This window comes from Fukomys damarensis, unplaced genomic scaffold, assembly GCF_012274545.1.
Source record: "Fukomys damarensis isolate Sample0158 unplaced genomic scaffold, DMR_v1.0_HiC HiC_scaffold_2, whole genome shotgun sequence".
NCBI classification, from domain to species: Eukaryota; Metazoa; Chordata; class Mammalia; order Rodentia; family Bathyergidae; genus Fukomys; species Fukomys damarensis.
Genome location: NW_022900914.1, coordinates 47,640,594 through 47,656,445, shown reverse-complemented (window position 1 = coordinate 47,656,445; position 15,852 = coordinate 47,640,594). Strand labels below are relative to the sequence as shown.

The 15,852-nt window shown below is 53.4% G+C and overlaps 1 protein-coding gene across 1 annotated transcript in view; it reads left to right on the top strand.

The window, feature by feature from the left end:
• LOC104852244 (cytochrome P450 26B1) overlaps positions 1–14,365 on the top strand; it is a 19,653-nt gene extending 5,288 nt beyond the window's left edge. The window contains exons 3-7 of the mRNA XM_033762372.1: positions 596–820; positions 9,261–9,536; positions 9,739–9,894; positions 10,751–11,035; positions 11,358–14,365. Of these exons, the coding sequence (XP_033618263.1) occupies positions 596–820; positions 9,261–9,536; positions 9,739–9,894; positions 10,751–11,035; positions 11,358–11,750 (1,335 nt within the window). The 3' untranslated portion in view covers positions 11,751–14,365. The remainder of the gene's footprint in view (positions 1–595; positions 821–9,260; positions 9,537–9,738; positions 9,895–10,750; positions 11,036–11,357) is intronic.
• Positions 14,366–15,852: the final 1,487 nt, after the last annotated feature.

Here is a 15,852-nt window from a genome sequence, read left to right as displayed (position 1 = left end):
TCAGTTATTTCCAGGGCAAAATGCTTTAGGAAAATCTCGGCTCTCGGCCCATGACCCCACCCTGCAGAGCCGTCCGAGGGCCGCCAGATCCCCGCGCGGGCCACACCGGAGATGGAGGAAACGCCAACCCCCAATTCTAGTGACTGCCTCCAGGCACGGACCGCTCACCACTATAAATAATCTTTGGCCTGCGGCCACCCCGCGGGGTCTCGCCAGCCCGTGGCCAGAAGCCTGGAAATATTTATTCCGAAGGGCTCCTGAGTGCGCGAGGTGGGGGTGGGAGGTTGGAGGGGCGGAGGCCTTAACTTCAGATCCAGCGGTTCGGGATACCTTTTCCCTCCCGAAAGTCGTTACTAAAAACAGTCTCCCAGGGGGCTGCCCCTGGGCCTCCAGCCTCCTCGCACATTTATTATCCTCTAGGCCCTACTTCCCAGTCCTTGTGCACGCTATGAAAAATAAAACCTGCGTGTGTGTCTGTGTGTGCTGGAGGAGAGGGTAGGGGGTTGTTGATGACTGGGGCCGGGTTGGGGCCGCTGCCCCTGTCTGGCAAACCCTCTATGAGCCCTGAGAGAGGTCTCTCATGTGGCTCTCGCAGGGTTCCGGCTTCCAATCGTCGCGGAGGGAGAAGTATGGCAACGTGTTCAAGACACACTTGCTTGGGCGGCCGCTGATCAGGGTGACCGGTGCGGAGAATGTGCGCAAGATACTCATGGGCGAGCACCATCTCGTGAGCACCGAGTGGCCGCGCAGCACTCGCATGCTGCTGGGTCCCAACACGGTGGCCAACTCCATCGGCGACATCCACCGCAACAAGCGCAAGGTAAGAGCACCGACTGCTTCTGCACCCTTCTTAGGGTCAGGAGTTCAAAGAGCCAGAGAAACGTCCCCACTTCAATCCGCGCACTCTTAGGTGCAACACCCAATAAGGACCCCTCATTTTCTTGTCTAGATGGCTGCCAGCCCAGATTAAGGGCCTCAAAAGGCCTCCTTCTTGTCCCCCCTTTTGCTGGCCATCAGTGCAGTGGGCACTCCAAAACCCACTGAGACCTGTTTGGGAGTGGTTTTGGAAAAGCGTGACGGTGTGAGGACTGAGATGTCCAATTCTGATCCTCCCAGTACTCCACAAAACTGGAAAAAGAAGGGCTGGAGGGGTGGGGGCAATTGGCCCAGGCTTCCCTTTTCCCCACATCTCTGGGGGAAATTCCAAGGACTAATCATTCTAAAAGCTAAGCTGGCCTTTCAGCCACAGGTTACTTTGAGGGCAACGCAGACACGTGCTGGGGGAGCTGGGGCCACCGTGTGGATAGGGGCTGGTGAACCTTGTCTTAGAGAGGTATCTGCGCACACCGACTGGACAGTGGGGCCAAGGCAAGGGGTGGACTAGCAGCCGAGGCATGGGCGGAGGATCAAAGCGCAGTTCATCCCTCAAAGAGGAAGAGAAAGTGGGTGTTTATCCGGTGGATTTCCCGAGCGACTGGAAGAGGCTCAGAGGAGGCTAGCCAGTGCGCAGAGCAGGCTTCCCCGCCCCCTCCAGGCTCGGAGGACGCGGCGGCTGGGAGCGCGGGCGGCACGTGCTGTTTGAACTGCAGTAACCCGAAAGCTGAGCCTGCCGGCGGGCGGGGTACCAGCCTTCGGGCCTGAAGCAGCCAGAAAGGAGGCTGCAGGGCTCCCCCACTCCGTTTTTCCATTGGGTCAGAGGACTTACCCAGGTTTGGAACCTATAGGAAAGGAAGCAGTGGCCTCTTAGCTCCCGGAGCAGTAGTTTAGTGCGGGGGAGGGGTCGGGGGCAGGGGCAGCCCTTCCATCAGAAGTCTGTGGAAGACGCTGTTGGTAATGTAGGGAGTTCTGTACTCGCCTAAGCACCCCGTAGTATTTGATGCGTATGAAGGGTAATTCTTCGTTGCAGACAAAAGAAGAAATCAAAGGGAAGCGTCTGGTGTGTGTGTCCCTATAGAGTGTGTTTCAGGAACTGGAAAGGGGCGCCCAAATGTCCTCTTGCATCTTCCTTGCTCTAAGCTGGAAGCAGTTAAATCTGCTTGGGGACAAAAGGGGAAAGGTGTTCTGGAGGAGTGGCTAGGTGGACCTGTAAACTTAGGAATAAGGGATTTTCCTTTTTGCACGGTGATTTTCTCTTTAGTCTCTGGGACTCTACCAAAGACCTATTCAAAAGAATGAGGAAAGAACTGGGAATCAGGAACTCAGGGCCAAATGCCAAATGATATGCCTGCTTCCTCATTTCCCCCTTACAGAGGCTTTGACACAGAAGGGAACAATGAGACTTAGACTGAGTGAGACTTGGAGCAAGCTAAGCAGTAAAGGCTGGGCAGAGATTGCAACAGAAGTAGTCCTACTCAGTCCTGCACATTTGGATGCTGGGAAGAGGTCAGCTTGGCTAGGACTAGAGTTTGAGGCCCCGGGGGTGCAGTAGGCTTTAGGGAGAGAGACTGTTGCCTTGCCTTCCCACCCTCAGTCTCACTTGGCCTCAGGCAATCAGGTGCCTGGTGGGGAGGACCTGGAAAGACCAGAGTTGTTTTGTGTGTGTGTGTGTGTGTGTGTGTGTGTGTGTGTGTGTGTTAACTTGCATTGTCCATTTGGAGGCAAGGGGACAAGGAAAGGGATACCCTAAGTAAGCAGTGCTAGAGGAATACATAGACCAAAAGAGAGACAAATGGGATGGGGGTGAGAAGTAGGGCTATGGCAAGGAATCCATGGTCTTCATGTCTTGAGTTCCTGGTGCTCGAGCTCCTTGAAGGTGAAGAATCTCCAGAAGCCAGTTTACCTTGACAGAGGCTTGAGAACCCCATGCAAGGGCCCTGTTTGTGTGTGTTAGTTTTATGTTTGCTGTGTGGCATGTGTGTGAGCCATATGAGAAGTTGGACAAACTACAGAATTTTCCCTCAAATCTCCCTAATTGATGATCCATGATCCTGTTTCCTGAACTATATAGAAGATCTTGGTTTAAATTTAGAGAAGCAGGAAACCTCATTTTTGCCCTCAAGAAGTAGACCTTGTGGGAGGGATAAGAAGGGAATACTCAGGGCCCTGTTTATGAATATCTCTGTTGCCAGTCTTCTGGACCCACAGCCTGGGGGGGGGTACCATGTGGCCAGGATGGTGGCAGGTACCACTCACACTACCTTAACCAGCCCATGCTGCAGCCAAGGGCCTGGTTAGACAGCAGGCTGCTAAGCTAGGGCAGGACCCAGTTAGGATGCACATGCAGGAATTAGGGCCCAGGTGTGCTGGGCCCAGGCTGGCAGCGAACCAGAAGCATCACTGTTTCCATTAGGGCTGATGGCCCACCCCTTCTCTGGGAGGTCTGACCAAATGTGTAGGGAGGGAGAGCTCCTCACTACCATCACTACACTTTCAGCTGTTTGCCCTGGCTGCTCTGGTGGTCTAGAGCCAGCAGGGGTGGGGTGGTCAGGGAGAAAGTCCAGAAAGTTTCATCCAGTCTAACGGCATCACCTAAGGAAGCTGGGGCCTCAGAAGCCTTCCCACCTGAACTGGGGAGGAGGCTATGGTGCCTCTCTGATGGAGAGTGTAGAGAGGCTGGGTATTACCCCAGAAAGGCAGATAGAGTCTGGTTGGGCAGGTAGGAATAAGAGGATTGTCAGAGAGGTGGAGGAGTTGGTGGTGGTCTGGAAGCCTCTAGTATCCAGTTCCACAAAGCGAGATTGGGCATTTTCTCATTTTCTTGGCAGATAGGGCTGGACCTGGGCACCAAGAGATTAGCAGTTTCAATACACCCCCATAGTGGCCCTGTGATACCCTCATGGAACCCAGAGAACATCACAGAAATGCATCTGGCCTTGGAGTCCCGGAAATGGGGAGACACATTAGTGGTGTGCTTGTCCTTTCTACCTAGGCCCCTGCATACAGAACAATGTGCCTAAAGCTGAGGTGGGGGACCAAGTTTCAGAGGTATAGGGATTAAGAAACCACCTCCTGTTTCTCACTGACTTGGTCTTTGGGCCTGGAGTTGGGAGGGGGGACGTGGTCAGGCTCAGGATCAGTGTGCTCACCTCAGAAACCCAGTGTACAACCTGGGATTTATATTAGGTTGGAAAGACCAGGAGGTGGCCCTGACAGAGCCAGGATGCCCATGTTTGCAGGTCCTGGGGGAAGCCAGCCCACATCCGGCTCTAGGAGCTAAGGCACAGCTTCTGGTTGCACAGCCTCGTCCAGGCTCAGTTTAGGGCAGAAACTCCGGCTGATTAGATGGGAAGGTGGTACATAGCCAAGTAGCCCGGCTACTGAGAGCTGTGCTCCAGATCCTGGCATAGGCACAGACTCTTTGTTCTGTCAGCTGAAGTCCTTCACCCAAAAGTTACTGTAGCACCAGCACCGGCTGCTGAGAGGATGAGAGGCAGGATGGGATCTCTCTGAAGGTCAGTGGGGGAGGAAGCTCACAGTCAGCTGCCAGAGTGTCTGGGCATGGGTGCCTCCCTGTTCATGCCCTTGTGCCAGGTAGTGGGAGTGTGGGTGGGCTGGGTATGGGGGCCACCTTCTTCCTTTTTGTGTCCTTCCAGGGTGGAGAGGGATACAAGGCCGTGGTGCTGATTGATGTTTGTTCACTCTCCCAACCTTGGAAGACACACATGGCCTTAGTAGGGAGTAAGGAGGCTTGGCTGGGGTCTGTACTGGGCCAGAGCACCCTGTGCCCAGGAGGTGGCCTTCCATAAAGGAAGAGGCTCCAGGGGCCTGAAAAATGCTGAGAACAATCCTCATCATCCAGAATAGCTAGTCTCACCTTTCATATCAATTTGATTATGGAAGAGGATCCCTTTCAGGATTTGAATAAATTTAGAGATTGCCAGGGCTGGTGGAGGGCAGCTCCTTGGAGTTTGGAGTGGTGGGAGGCAGGGCCTTCAGGGATACTCCTGGGTGTGGCCATTTGTGCCTGCACTGTGACCTTGGGAAGGCACTTTCCCTTTGAGTCTCTGCTTTCTGGGGTGGTGGTGGGGCTGTTCCTGCTGGCTGGAAGAGGGTAAGAGCAGCTGGGCAAATCTTTTCCAGTTAGGAGCTCAGCAGGTATCTGCAAGTGATGCCACTCCTCTGCCACCACATGCTTTGCTTATGTGTATTAAAGAGTTAGAGCAGTGGGGTTAATGATGAAAGTTGGAGTCAAACGGGGAACAGGCACTGTGCACCCCAAATGCAGGGAAGAAATGTGCACAGGTTGGGGAAAGGGATGTCCAGGCTGGCCCCTCCCTACCTGAGGCACTCTGTGGAGACTAGCTCAGAGTGAAGCCAAGGCCCAGTGGAAACGCAGGCCATTTGGAGGATGATGTCCTCTTGTCCCCCTCCTTACCATTATAAAGTACACACCTTGGCGTCACCCTGTGCGGACAGCTGCCTCAGCGACTGCCTGCCTTCTGTTATTCTTTCCACTCTGCAGGCTGAGGCTCCAGTGGCTTGGCTGGGTGGCCTGCCTGGGTCCCCACCCCTCCTGGGCAGCTACTTCCATTCTTCCCAGTCTGAGTCACTGGCCGGCCGGGCAGTGGGCTTTCTCCCTGGCTCTGCCCCCTCTTGCAGCCACCCATCCATTTGTCCACCCATCCACAGCTGACAGATTGGGGGAGTTGTGAATCTGGCCACATGGAACTGTGAGGGTTTACAGAGTGACCCCCACAAGGAGCACTGGCAGGGAAGTGAGAGGAGTGAGGAGGCCTGGCTGGGACAGTTATAGGGAATTTAGGCCCTGACAGCCCTGGGTGGTACCCAAGACCCTTGTGGTACAATTAGCTTCTGTTAGGGAGGGAGAGAATCAGGGATATGGGCTCTTGAGATTGTGTCATTAGGGAAACTGGTGGGGGGTGGGGGATTATCTGAGTTACCCTCCCTCCTGCTTTTGTCCTACCCCGCAGCTCCCACAGGTACACTGGGATGGTAATTTATAGTCCACAGATCCTTCCATACCACCCCCTTTTGCCCCCACAACAACTCTGTGCAAAGTCCATACCTGTGGCTCCCTCTGAAGGTCTTTGCCTGGCCCTGGGCTGGTTACCAATGACCTTTGTCCGGCATTCTCAGCTCACTTTTGGGAATTCCCAGGGAAGCCCCAGAGGGAAATCAAGCAGCTCTGGCTCCCATGAAGACTGTGGTCAGGGCAGTCAGCTCTGGGGGCCGGAACCCTTCTTCTCTCCACACTGAGCTGCTCCTGGGCATCTTCCCAGTGTGCCTGAGTCCCGACCTTTGCAGGCTGTGGCCTCAGACCCAACCCTCCCCGACACAGTCCAAGCCTCCCTCTGCCCTGGCCAGCATCTCCGCCTCCGTCTGTCCTTTGTGGTGGGCGGTGGTTTCTGGGCTGCCCTGGTTTGGGAAGTGCCCATGTTGCTAACTGTGGACACAGATCCAGGGATGAAGCCTTGGATTCTTCCCAGTGCCTGGGAGGCCTCAGTGCCTCTTGAACAGCTGGGCCAGCAGCAGGGACATGGACCTGGTGACCTTTGAGCAAAGCCTGCCTGGTGCTGGACTTCCTGCCAATCACTTCACCTTGGCTTCTCATTTGGGTAGTTTCTCCTCCTCAGGGGGGCTCTGAAGAGAATTAAAGGATGGTTAGGTGGAGAAGGACCTTAGTACATCTACTTAGAGCCCCCATGAAACCAGTGAAGAAACTGAACCAAGAAGGGTAGCCACCTACTAGCTGTCAGTTGGCAAGGGGGAGGTGGAGGTGGGTCCAGACAAGCGCTCTGGGCTTGGCTTCAAGTTCTGACTGGTGTAGGATAGCAGCAGACTCTCAGTCTAGCTCATGACTCTGTCTCACCCGAGGGCCAAGTGTAGATCCTTGTCTTGAAGTCCTTTGTCCAGTCCTAGGTTCCCTTGGACCTACATCCTCTATCTTCCTGGGTTGTCCCTGCCCTCTTGGGCCCTAGAGCCAGAGCAGTGATTCAGCCGATTGTCACTAGAGGGCGCAAGGAAAGTAACCTTTGGGGCAGGCAGGGCTTGTCAGTGGTCCTTTTGGCCACTTCTCAGAGTACAGTGGAGGCTCTTGGGTGGCCCAAGTGAGGCAGGAAAGTGGGGCCTTGCGGGTACTTCTCCTGGTGGCTTGATTATTGCTGGACTCTGGGCTGCTTCGAAGGGATTAGCTTCTACCAAGAGCAAGTAAGTGTAGGGGTTTAGGTGCTCTGTGGGTTTCAAGGAGTCCAAGAGGTCACGTGGTTCAGCCTCACCATTTTACAGATAAGGGAACTGAGGCTCAGGGGCGGTGAGTTGCCATGGTCACATAAGTTTAACCTGGTTAAAATTTAGGTTTCTGGGCACCCAGTCTAACTTTGATTAGTCCCAGTGAGTATGGACTCTGTCCTGTTCCCTTTCATATCTTTGGGCCCAGGTCTCGTGTGTGTTGGGGGTCTGGCCATCCTCTCCCCTCATCCTATCCATGACAGTGCTTCTAGTGTATGCTGGGCTGGCCAGCTCTGGGCAAGTATGGCCTCCTGTCCCACTGATAGCCTCCCCACAGAGGCCTGGACACAGACCTTATGAAACTCTTGTCTTATTCTCTGGTGAGTCTGCTCAGCTCCTGTGTGCCTCTTTCTGTTTACCACATGGACTCTTTGCTGTTTTATCAGGGCCTTAGTTGCCACTTTTGAGCTGTGGGAGCAGGGCCTGCTTCCATTCCACAAAACCCCAAGGGCTAAGCCTAGAATCCTAAGGATACCAGAGTGAAAAGCTGAGACTTACAACTCTGCCTTTTAACCATTACTCCTTACCCCCACCTAAATTCCCTGAAGCCCCCAGAACTGGCCAAGGTGTGAGTAACCCGTCTAGGCCTGAGCTGACCTAGGTGACCTCCTATCATCCTTCTACCTTTTAGCTATCCCTTTGTATCAGGAGCGGCCCTGAACAGTGCAGGTCTCTCTGCCCCTCACTGGCCCCTCTCCCCCTCCCTCTGCCCACCAGGACTTTCGGAATGAAAGTGCTATTGTGCATGCTGGCTGGGCCACTGAAGGGCCAGCACTGTTATTTCTGCAAACCAGCCCTCCCATTAGCCATGCAGGGCTCAGGCCAGGAAAATGTTACCTTTTCCTCCTTGAGCTGACTGCAGGGGAAATTCTCACATTTACAGTTTGTGCAGTGGTTGTGTTTGGGGGGCAGGCGCGTGTGTGTGGTTTGCATGTGGTGGGTGGGGGCTCTTTCCTCTGCATTGCCCCGCTCTTCTCCACCAGATGACCTTTCCTTTGGCTCTGGTTGTGGAGGGTACCCTCTTCTGCTCTGGACCTGGGGAGATGGAGTTTGTTGGATATAAGGGAGACCCACAGGCTGACAGTAAATAAACTAACATCCTCTCTCTCCTGTGCACTGAGGGTAGCAGCAGGGAAAACATGTGCAGGGGGCTGGTGGGAGGGCCTATGGGGAGGGGCTGCCCAGCCAATTGGGAGGGCACAAGGCAGGGGAGGTGGACACAGGGACTCCTTGGCTACTTAAAATTGTCCCAGAAGATGCAAGGAATTAAAAGGGCTTCTGTTGTTTTTTGGAATCATTTAAGGTGGAGAGTTATTGCCCCCATCCCCTTGCCTCCAGATCTGGCCACACTAAAGACATTTTAATGGCACAGCTGTTAGTAAACTCTCAGTATCTACGCCCAGCGGTTGTTTTGCAGGGTTTGAGAACAGTTTTGGTTCCCAGGAGTCTTGCTGGCCATCCAGCCTTAGGTTACTCCTGCCCTCTCACTATTGGAGGATAGCCCCTCACTGTCTTCCCATTCCTCCCTGTGTTGGTGCCTTCCTGTGTCTCACTTCTCCTGCAAACTTCTGGCTCAGTGCCTGAGAATTGGCTAATGGGCCACTGCAAGGGACAGGCAGCTTCTGTGCTCCTGCCCCATTCAGGCCCTATTGTCCCCTGCCAAGGCTGGGATAGCCACAGCCTCTCAGACTTGGTGGTAGCTGGACTGTGCAGTCCCCAAGGCTTTGCCATTGTTTGAGGGTATGCATATTTTTCTGGGGGTTAAAAATGTGGGTGACAGTTCAGGTTACCCTGTGAAGTATGTGGAAGGTCCCAGTGTTGAATAAAAGTGCTTATGAGCTATTTCCTATCTAATCTTGGTCTTTCTTGCCTTCCTCCAGACAGAGTGGAATGGGGGTTCAGATAGAGTAGGGGACCTACAAGGGGACATGTCTGGAGAACTCTGGGAGCTCAGTGGGAGGGAGTAAGAATGGAAATGTCTCTGTATTGGTCTGGGCTCTGTATCTCACCTGATCAGAGTGGGGTCTGCATCAGCTTAGAAACCAACCTCAGCCTGCTTCTCTGCCCTCCAGATCTTCTCCAAGATCTTCAGCCATGAGGCCCTGGAGAGCTACCTACCCAAGATCCAGCTGGTGATCCAGGACACACTGCGTGCCTGGAGCAGCCAGCCCGAAGCCATCAATGTGTACCAAGAGGCACAGAAACTCACCTTCCGCATGGCCATCCGGGTGCTTCTGGGCTTCAGCATCCCTGAGGAGGACCTTGGGCACCTGTTTGAGGTCTACCAGCAATTTGTGGAGAATGTTTTCTCCCTCCCTGTTGACTTGCCCTTCAGTGGCTACAGGCGGGTAAGCACCCAGGGCCTGGAAGGGATCCTGGGGGTGGTAGTGCTGACCACTGGGACATTGGGCACACAGGCACATGGACAGAGGGGAGAGGGAGAGAGGGAGAGGTTTCAGCGGGAGTGTGGGCTGGAGCCTTCTCTTGACAACCCTGAGGTCAGATGGAAGCCCTGCATTTACTGTGGCTACTGGTCCCTTCTCCCTACAGGGCATTCAGGCTCGGCAGACTCTGCAGAAGGGCCTGGAAAAGGCCATCAGGGAGAAGCTTCAGTGCACGCAGGGCAAGGACTACTCAGATGCACTGGACATCCTCATTGAAAGCAGCAAGGAGCATGGGAAGGAGATGACTATGCAGGAGCTGAAGGTGAGGGGCTCCTCTGGTGGCAGCACCTGTACCTATAGTCTGTTCTGGATGGGAAAGTGCCTGGCCGTTTCTCCCCATACTGGTCTTGCTCTGCACATGATCCTGAGCAGTGCTGGCTGTCAATGTACCTGAGCTGGCGGGTGCTGAACACAGAGCCGTGTTCTTGCCCTACTGTGAAGTATGTTCAGGACCACCCTACTTTACCATAGTTGTGGAGTGAGTGGGTCCTCTTAGCGGCTGGGCATCATGCATACTGCTTTTAAAAAGTCACTAAAAATTCCCTTTACTCTGCTGACTAGCCTCAGTGTCTATGTCTTGTTGACTCCTTCCTGCCTTGAAACCCCTACTCCCCCCATATTCACTACATAACGAAATGTAGGCCCAGTGGGAAAGCCATTTGCTAGAGGCCTGACAGCCCCAGGGGGCAATGGGACCTAACTTGGGCTCCACCCCCACCCGCTCCAGGGATTAGGTCCTGTTATCCTCCATGTCATCCTCCGCGCAAACACACACACTGCCCAGCTCCTGGGGTTGCCCTTTTTCTTCTGTGAGCTCCCTGCATTGACCATGCCTGCTGCAGCTGGCTCAGCACTTGGCAGTGAGCAAGGCAGCCCTACCCTAAGGCACCAACAGGCAATACTTCTGCCTTATGTGTGTCTTGCCCAGCAAGGGACTAGCTGTGACCCCTGTGCCCATGGTGGGCCTGAAGCTTTAGCACTTCAGGCCCAGGGAAGTAGAACTGGCAGTAAGAAGCAGGCAGGACTTAGCAATGACCTTAGGGACACTGGCAGAATAGGGCTGTCACATTTGGCTGGCCCCAGATTGTCAATGGTTCCTCCCCTCTCTTCTGCTGCAGGATGGGACCCTGGAACTGATCTTTGCAGCCTATGCCACCACGGCCAGCGCCAGTACCTCGCTCATTATGCAGCTGCTGAAGCACCCAGCTGTGCTGGAGAAACTTCGAGAGGAGCTGCGGACCCAGGGCATCCTGCACAGTGGTGGCTGCCCCTGTGAGGGCACCCTGCGCCTGGACACACTCAGCGGGCTGCGCTATCTGGACTGCGTTATTAAGGAGGTCATGCGTCTTTTCACACCCATTTCTGGTGGCTACCGCACTGTGCTGCAGACCTTCGAGCTCGATGTGAGGCTGGACCCCATGGAGCTGAGGCGGAGGGGCCCCTGGGGTGCTGCCTGGGCTTTGGGATGACCTTTGGGAAATATCCTGTGGGTTACCACTGTCTGGCAGGAAGGCAATGGTTCATTTCGGAGCTTTCAGTCCCCTGGGAGAGATGCAGTCCTAGACAGAGTGGGTTGAAAGCAATCTGGGGTGCCACATGTGCCATATACGAGTAGGAGCCTGGACTAACACAATGAGTGGAGACCCTGGGAGGTGTCTCTGGGAAGAGGCAGGCAGGCAGGCAGTGCTCTCACCACCCTGTTCCCCAACCTCCATCTTGTTCCAGGGTTTCCAGATCCCCAAAGGCTGGAGTGTCATGTACAGCATCCGGGATACCCATGACACAGCACCCGTGTTCAAAGACGTGAATGTGTTTGACCCTGACCGCTTCAGTCAGGCGCGGAGTGAAGACAAGGATGGCCGCTTCCATTACCTCCCCTTCGGTGGTGGCGTCCGGACCTGCCTGGGCAAGCACCTGGCCAAGCTCTTCCTGAAATTGCTGGCGGTAGAGCTGGCCAGCACCAGCCGCTTTGAGCTGGCCACCCGGACCTTCCCCCGTATCACCTTAGTCCCTGTCCTGCACCCCGTGGATGGCCTCAGTGTCAGGTTCTTTGGCCTGGACTCCAACCAGAACAAGATTCTGCCAGAGACTGAGGCCATGCTGAGCGCTACCGTGTAGTAGTGGGGCTTGGGCCCACGCCCAGCCTCAGTCAGCCCACAGGGGAGTGGGGGCAGTGGAAGTAGAAACCTGTGTGTTCAAGGGGGCTGAATCAGGGAGGGCCAGTGGCCCCCATACTTGCCCTACTCTGGTCCCCCTTCTTGGCAAACCCTACCCAACACCAAAAGGGCCCTGTCCTTTCTGGGGGCAGGGCTTCCCTCCTGGATCCTGCTCTCTCCAATGCCTCCCCACTTCCCACAAGCTTAGCTCTTGGGAGAGGCCTGGCCAGGCTCTGCATGCCGTTCCAGTGTTATGTGTCAGTGGACTGTGCCTAAGTGTGTGCTTGTGACCTTCTGACCAGGGCTCTTCCCTCCCTTGTCTTTTAGTGGGCAGTCAGGAGATTGTGCTAGGGGAGGGAGGGAAAAGGCCCGAACCTTGACACTTTCTTCAGCTCCCAGCCCTCCTGCCACTGCTCCAACAGTGCCTCTGGCACTGTGGCTGCTGAGGAGCAGTGTCCTAGGTCAACATCACTAGTCAGCGTGGGTGGGGCAGGGCTGCCATGGCCTGGAGAGCACCCCTGTCCTGCCCTGCCAGTTTGGACATTTGAAATTACCTATTGCTGCTACTTGTTCTCTCCTCTGATCATGGGGCATAGGAGCCTCAGGCCTGCTCCCCAGCATTCTCCCTGGTGGCCCTGGGCAGGTACACTGACATCCCAACTTTTCCCCAAGATGGGACTCCACTGAGTCAGCCCTTTCCCTGCTCCACATACACAACCAAGACCCTGGGCTCATGGCAACCTGTGCTCCCCTGATCTCAGCTGCATTGAGTTCTGGAATAAACATCTGCATCTGCTAGCCTCTGTCTCAGCTGTCCCCTTGCAGGCCTTCCGGGAGTGAAGAGGAAAGGGTCGCTGGTCAAACCCAGCCCCCTTAGTTGAGAGTTGAACAGCACCCACCCCTAGGCTCCAGACAGATTATTGGATTTAACCTCAGAGCCTTGCCACCTGACTACAATCCAGTGTCTCTGCCTGTTGTCCCCTGCTGGAGATGGGAAAGTGGCTCATTGCTTCCTCCCCATCCTGTCAAAAGCCCTGATCTTGGGGATTTGGAGGCTGCTACAATTCCAGCTGGCTATTCTTCACCCCAGTGCCCCCTGCTCTGCTAATGAGTATGGAGAAGGATACGGGTTCTTTCTTCTGATGGGGCTCCAGGGCCTCCGTCTTCCTTTCCTAACCTTGCTCTTTGCCCTTAACCCTTGGAAAGGTGTCCTTGAAGTCCCTTCCACCTCTGTGCCACTATTTGCTCGAGCCCAGCTCTGGGGTGTGAGGAGGAGGTGAGAACAAAGGGAAGGTGAGGTAGAGACAGTCCTCTCTCAGCACTGACTCAGGCCTGTGTGGTCTGGCAACTGTGGGGGAGGCTGCAGCAAGCCGAGGAGCGTATGTGAGGTTTGTCAGAAGTGATTTGGGTTGCAGGCAGGCCAGTCAGGATGACTGGTTGAAAGAGAAGTAGCTCCCACCACTGGCATTTTGAAAGTTGGCAGTTTGGGACACCTCCTGGGGTTGGTTTGGGCCCTTTGGTGAGTCTGTAAGCAATTTTGTCTGTTTTCAGATTTTTCTTTGCTTTCTGTGTTTCTCTGTTGGTTTTTGATGTTGTAATAGCAATGAATCCTCTTTTCAAGAAAATCAAAAACAGAAGAATGCAGCAAATGACTATCCCCAGCTACTGCTCTGAGCAGCTCAGTTCCTCCACCGTGGTGTCCAGTGGGTAAACCCCCAACAGGCCCTCTTTCAACTCTCTGAAGGGTGACTTACAGACTTTATAGACACACGCGGAATGTCCTGTAACCCACATCCCCAAATATTTCATATGTTTCCTACTTTTCACTACTACACAGCGAGTATGGAACAGGTACTATTAGCAAAAATGTTTGAAATTTTTAAAAAAATCAGCAATTCCCCCTCCCAATTCTGAAAGACAGGCTAAAATGTGTAAAGACTCATCAAAGCTTGCAAAATAGTTTAACAGTACACCAGAATCTGTTACCCACAAAAAGAACTCAGTGTCTGGAAGGTTCATTTACCTTAAATTGATCCCATTTGCCCTCAACCACTTGTTGCAGACTGAACAGCTAAGAATGGGAGGAGTCTAGCCCCGGTGGGGGGGTGGTGGCTGGAATGTTCTAGAAGGCTTCAGTGGCCGCCTAAGGGGGCAGCCTGGGAGGGGGTGGAGAAGGAAAAGTGGAGGGGGATCCCTATGAAGGAGGAAGGAAGGATCATTTGCTCTGCTGGATCTGAAGGTGACAAGAAGAGGAGTGAGGATAGCTCTTGACTGGCCTGCAGGATTCCGCTGGGGCCACCACGCCTCCGTCTCCTCTGTAGATCTGTGCTGAGGTCTCTGTGTCCCTGTGCTTGTGTGTGTGTTCTATAATGGTAGCATTAGCTGAGTGATGTTTTCTCACTTACTATTCCTAACTATTGTAATGATAATAAAAAAGAAAACTCCACAGAATTCCTGCCATGGGCTTGCAGAATGAAGCACTTTCGATGTTGGGCGCTGATGTTTATGTTCTGGGCACCATTCTGACCCCTGCCTGGATCACTATAATATTATTTTATACACAAAACTTTTTTTCGTAAATGTTATAATTTTGTGTCCGTCTTTATAAACTATTATAAGTACTATTTTTGTTATAATTCAAAATAGATATTTAGTATAAAGTTTTTGCTGTTAAATATTTGTTATTTAGTAAAATATGAATTTTTCTCTATTGTAAACATGGTCAAAATATTAATATGTTTTTATCACAGTTGTTTTAATATTGAAAAAACACTTGTGTGTTTTGTTTTGATATGAAACTGGTGCCGTGTGAGTGGTTTTGCTGTCATGTGGTTTTAGTCTGTATATAATATTCCATGTTACATATTAAAAAATGAATGTTGTGCATTTTGTGATTTTGGAAATACTTAGTGTGGCTCTCTTATAGGCTTCTGTAATAAACCATGGGGACTCACCTTGGTGTCTTTTGCCTGTCTCTGCCCTTCAGCCTCTTTCTCTGGCCACTAATGTTCACATCAGCAATGCCAGGAAGTTCTTGCCCAGGACATCTGTCTAAAGAGGCCAGCTGCCTGTTCTTTTTGTGGAGGCACAGAGGCGCCCATGGCACGGCCCTGGGAGGAATCAGTTTCTCTGGGGAGGAAACTGTCAAGGGTTGGCCTGCTACGGTGGGAAGGCTGACTGGCTGTGACTGGCTGTGCCAGTTGTCTCTGGGAAAGATACAATGACCCAGAGCTTTGAGGGCCCATCCTTGGAGCCCATCTTTTTTAAGCAAGAACACTGATGTCCAGGGTCCCCCAGTCTTTTGGTCTGGTACCCCACCCTGGCACTTCTCATGGGTGTTGCAGGATCAAAGAGAACCCATGATCAAATAAGTTTGGGAAACAAGTGAAGAACCAAGTTAGGCAGGTTCTTGTGTTGCAGAATCGTCAGAGCCTTGAGCCCCAGGATGAGTTTCTTAAGTGTTAGTGCACTGTCAGGGGACACAGGTGGTAATGTTCTGCAAGCCTATTTGATGACTAAAACTTTATGATCTTTGCCGGACAGTACACTTTTTCACAGAGGCCTGAGGTGGGGATCAGGAAAGGGTACCATCCCCCTAGCTGAGGCAAGCCGTGCCCACCGGAGAGACCCAGGGTTTTGACTAGGGGAGTGTCAGAGACAGAGGCTTGCCCTAACTCCTGCCCCACCTCAAACTGCATGCTAGGAACAGGAAGAACTGCCAGTGTCCTAGCCTCTACCATGCCCTGGCCATAGCCTGGGAAGGAAAGGCTCACTGCTGAGATGGCCTGAGGAAAGGCCTTTTGTCCCTGCAAAATTCCTTTTTAATATAGTCAATCAGACCCAAACTCTGCTTAGAGCACCTTGGCCCAGGCACACAAGACCTCACCTCACCCACATCACAGAGCCAGCCACGCAGATATCTGACAATGCCACCAGGGCAGGAGGTGCAGCAGGTCCTGGCTGCCTATGTCTCTGCCTTGTACTGTCTTTCTGCTCCAACTTTCCCTGTCCCAACTGAGCCCTAGCCTTCACCCTCTACTGCCCCTGGGCTAGGTGGGTAGTAG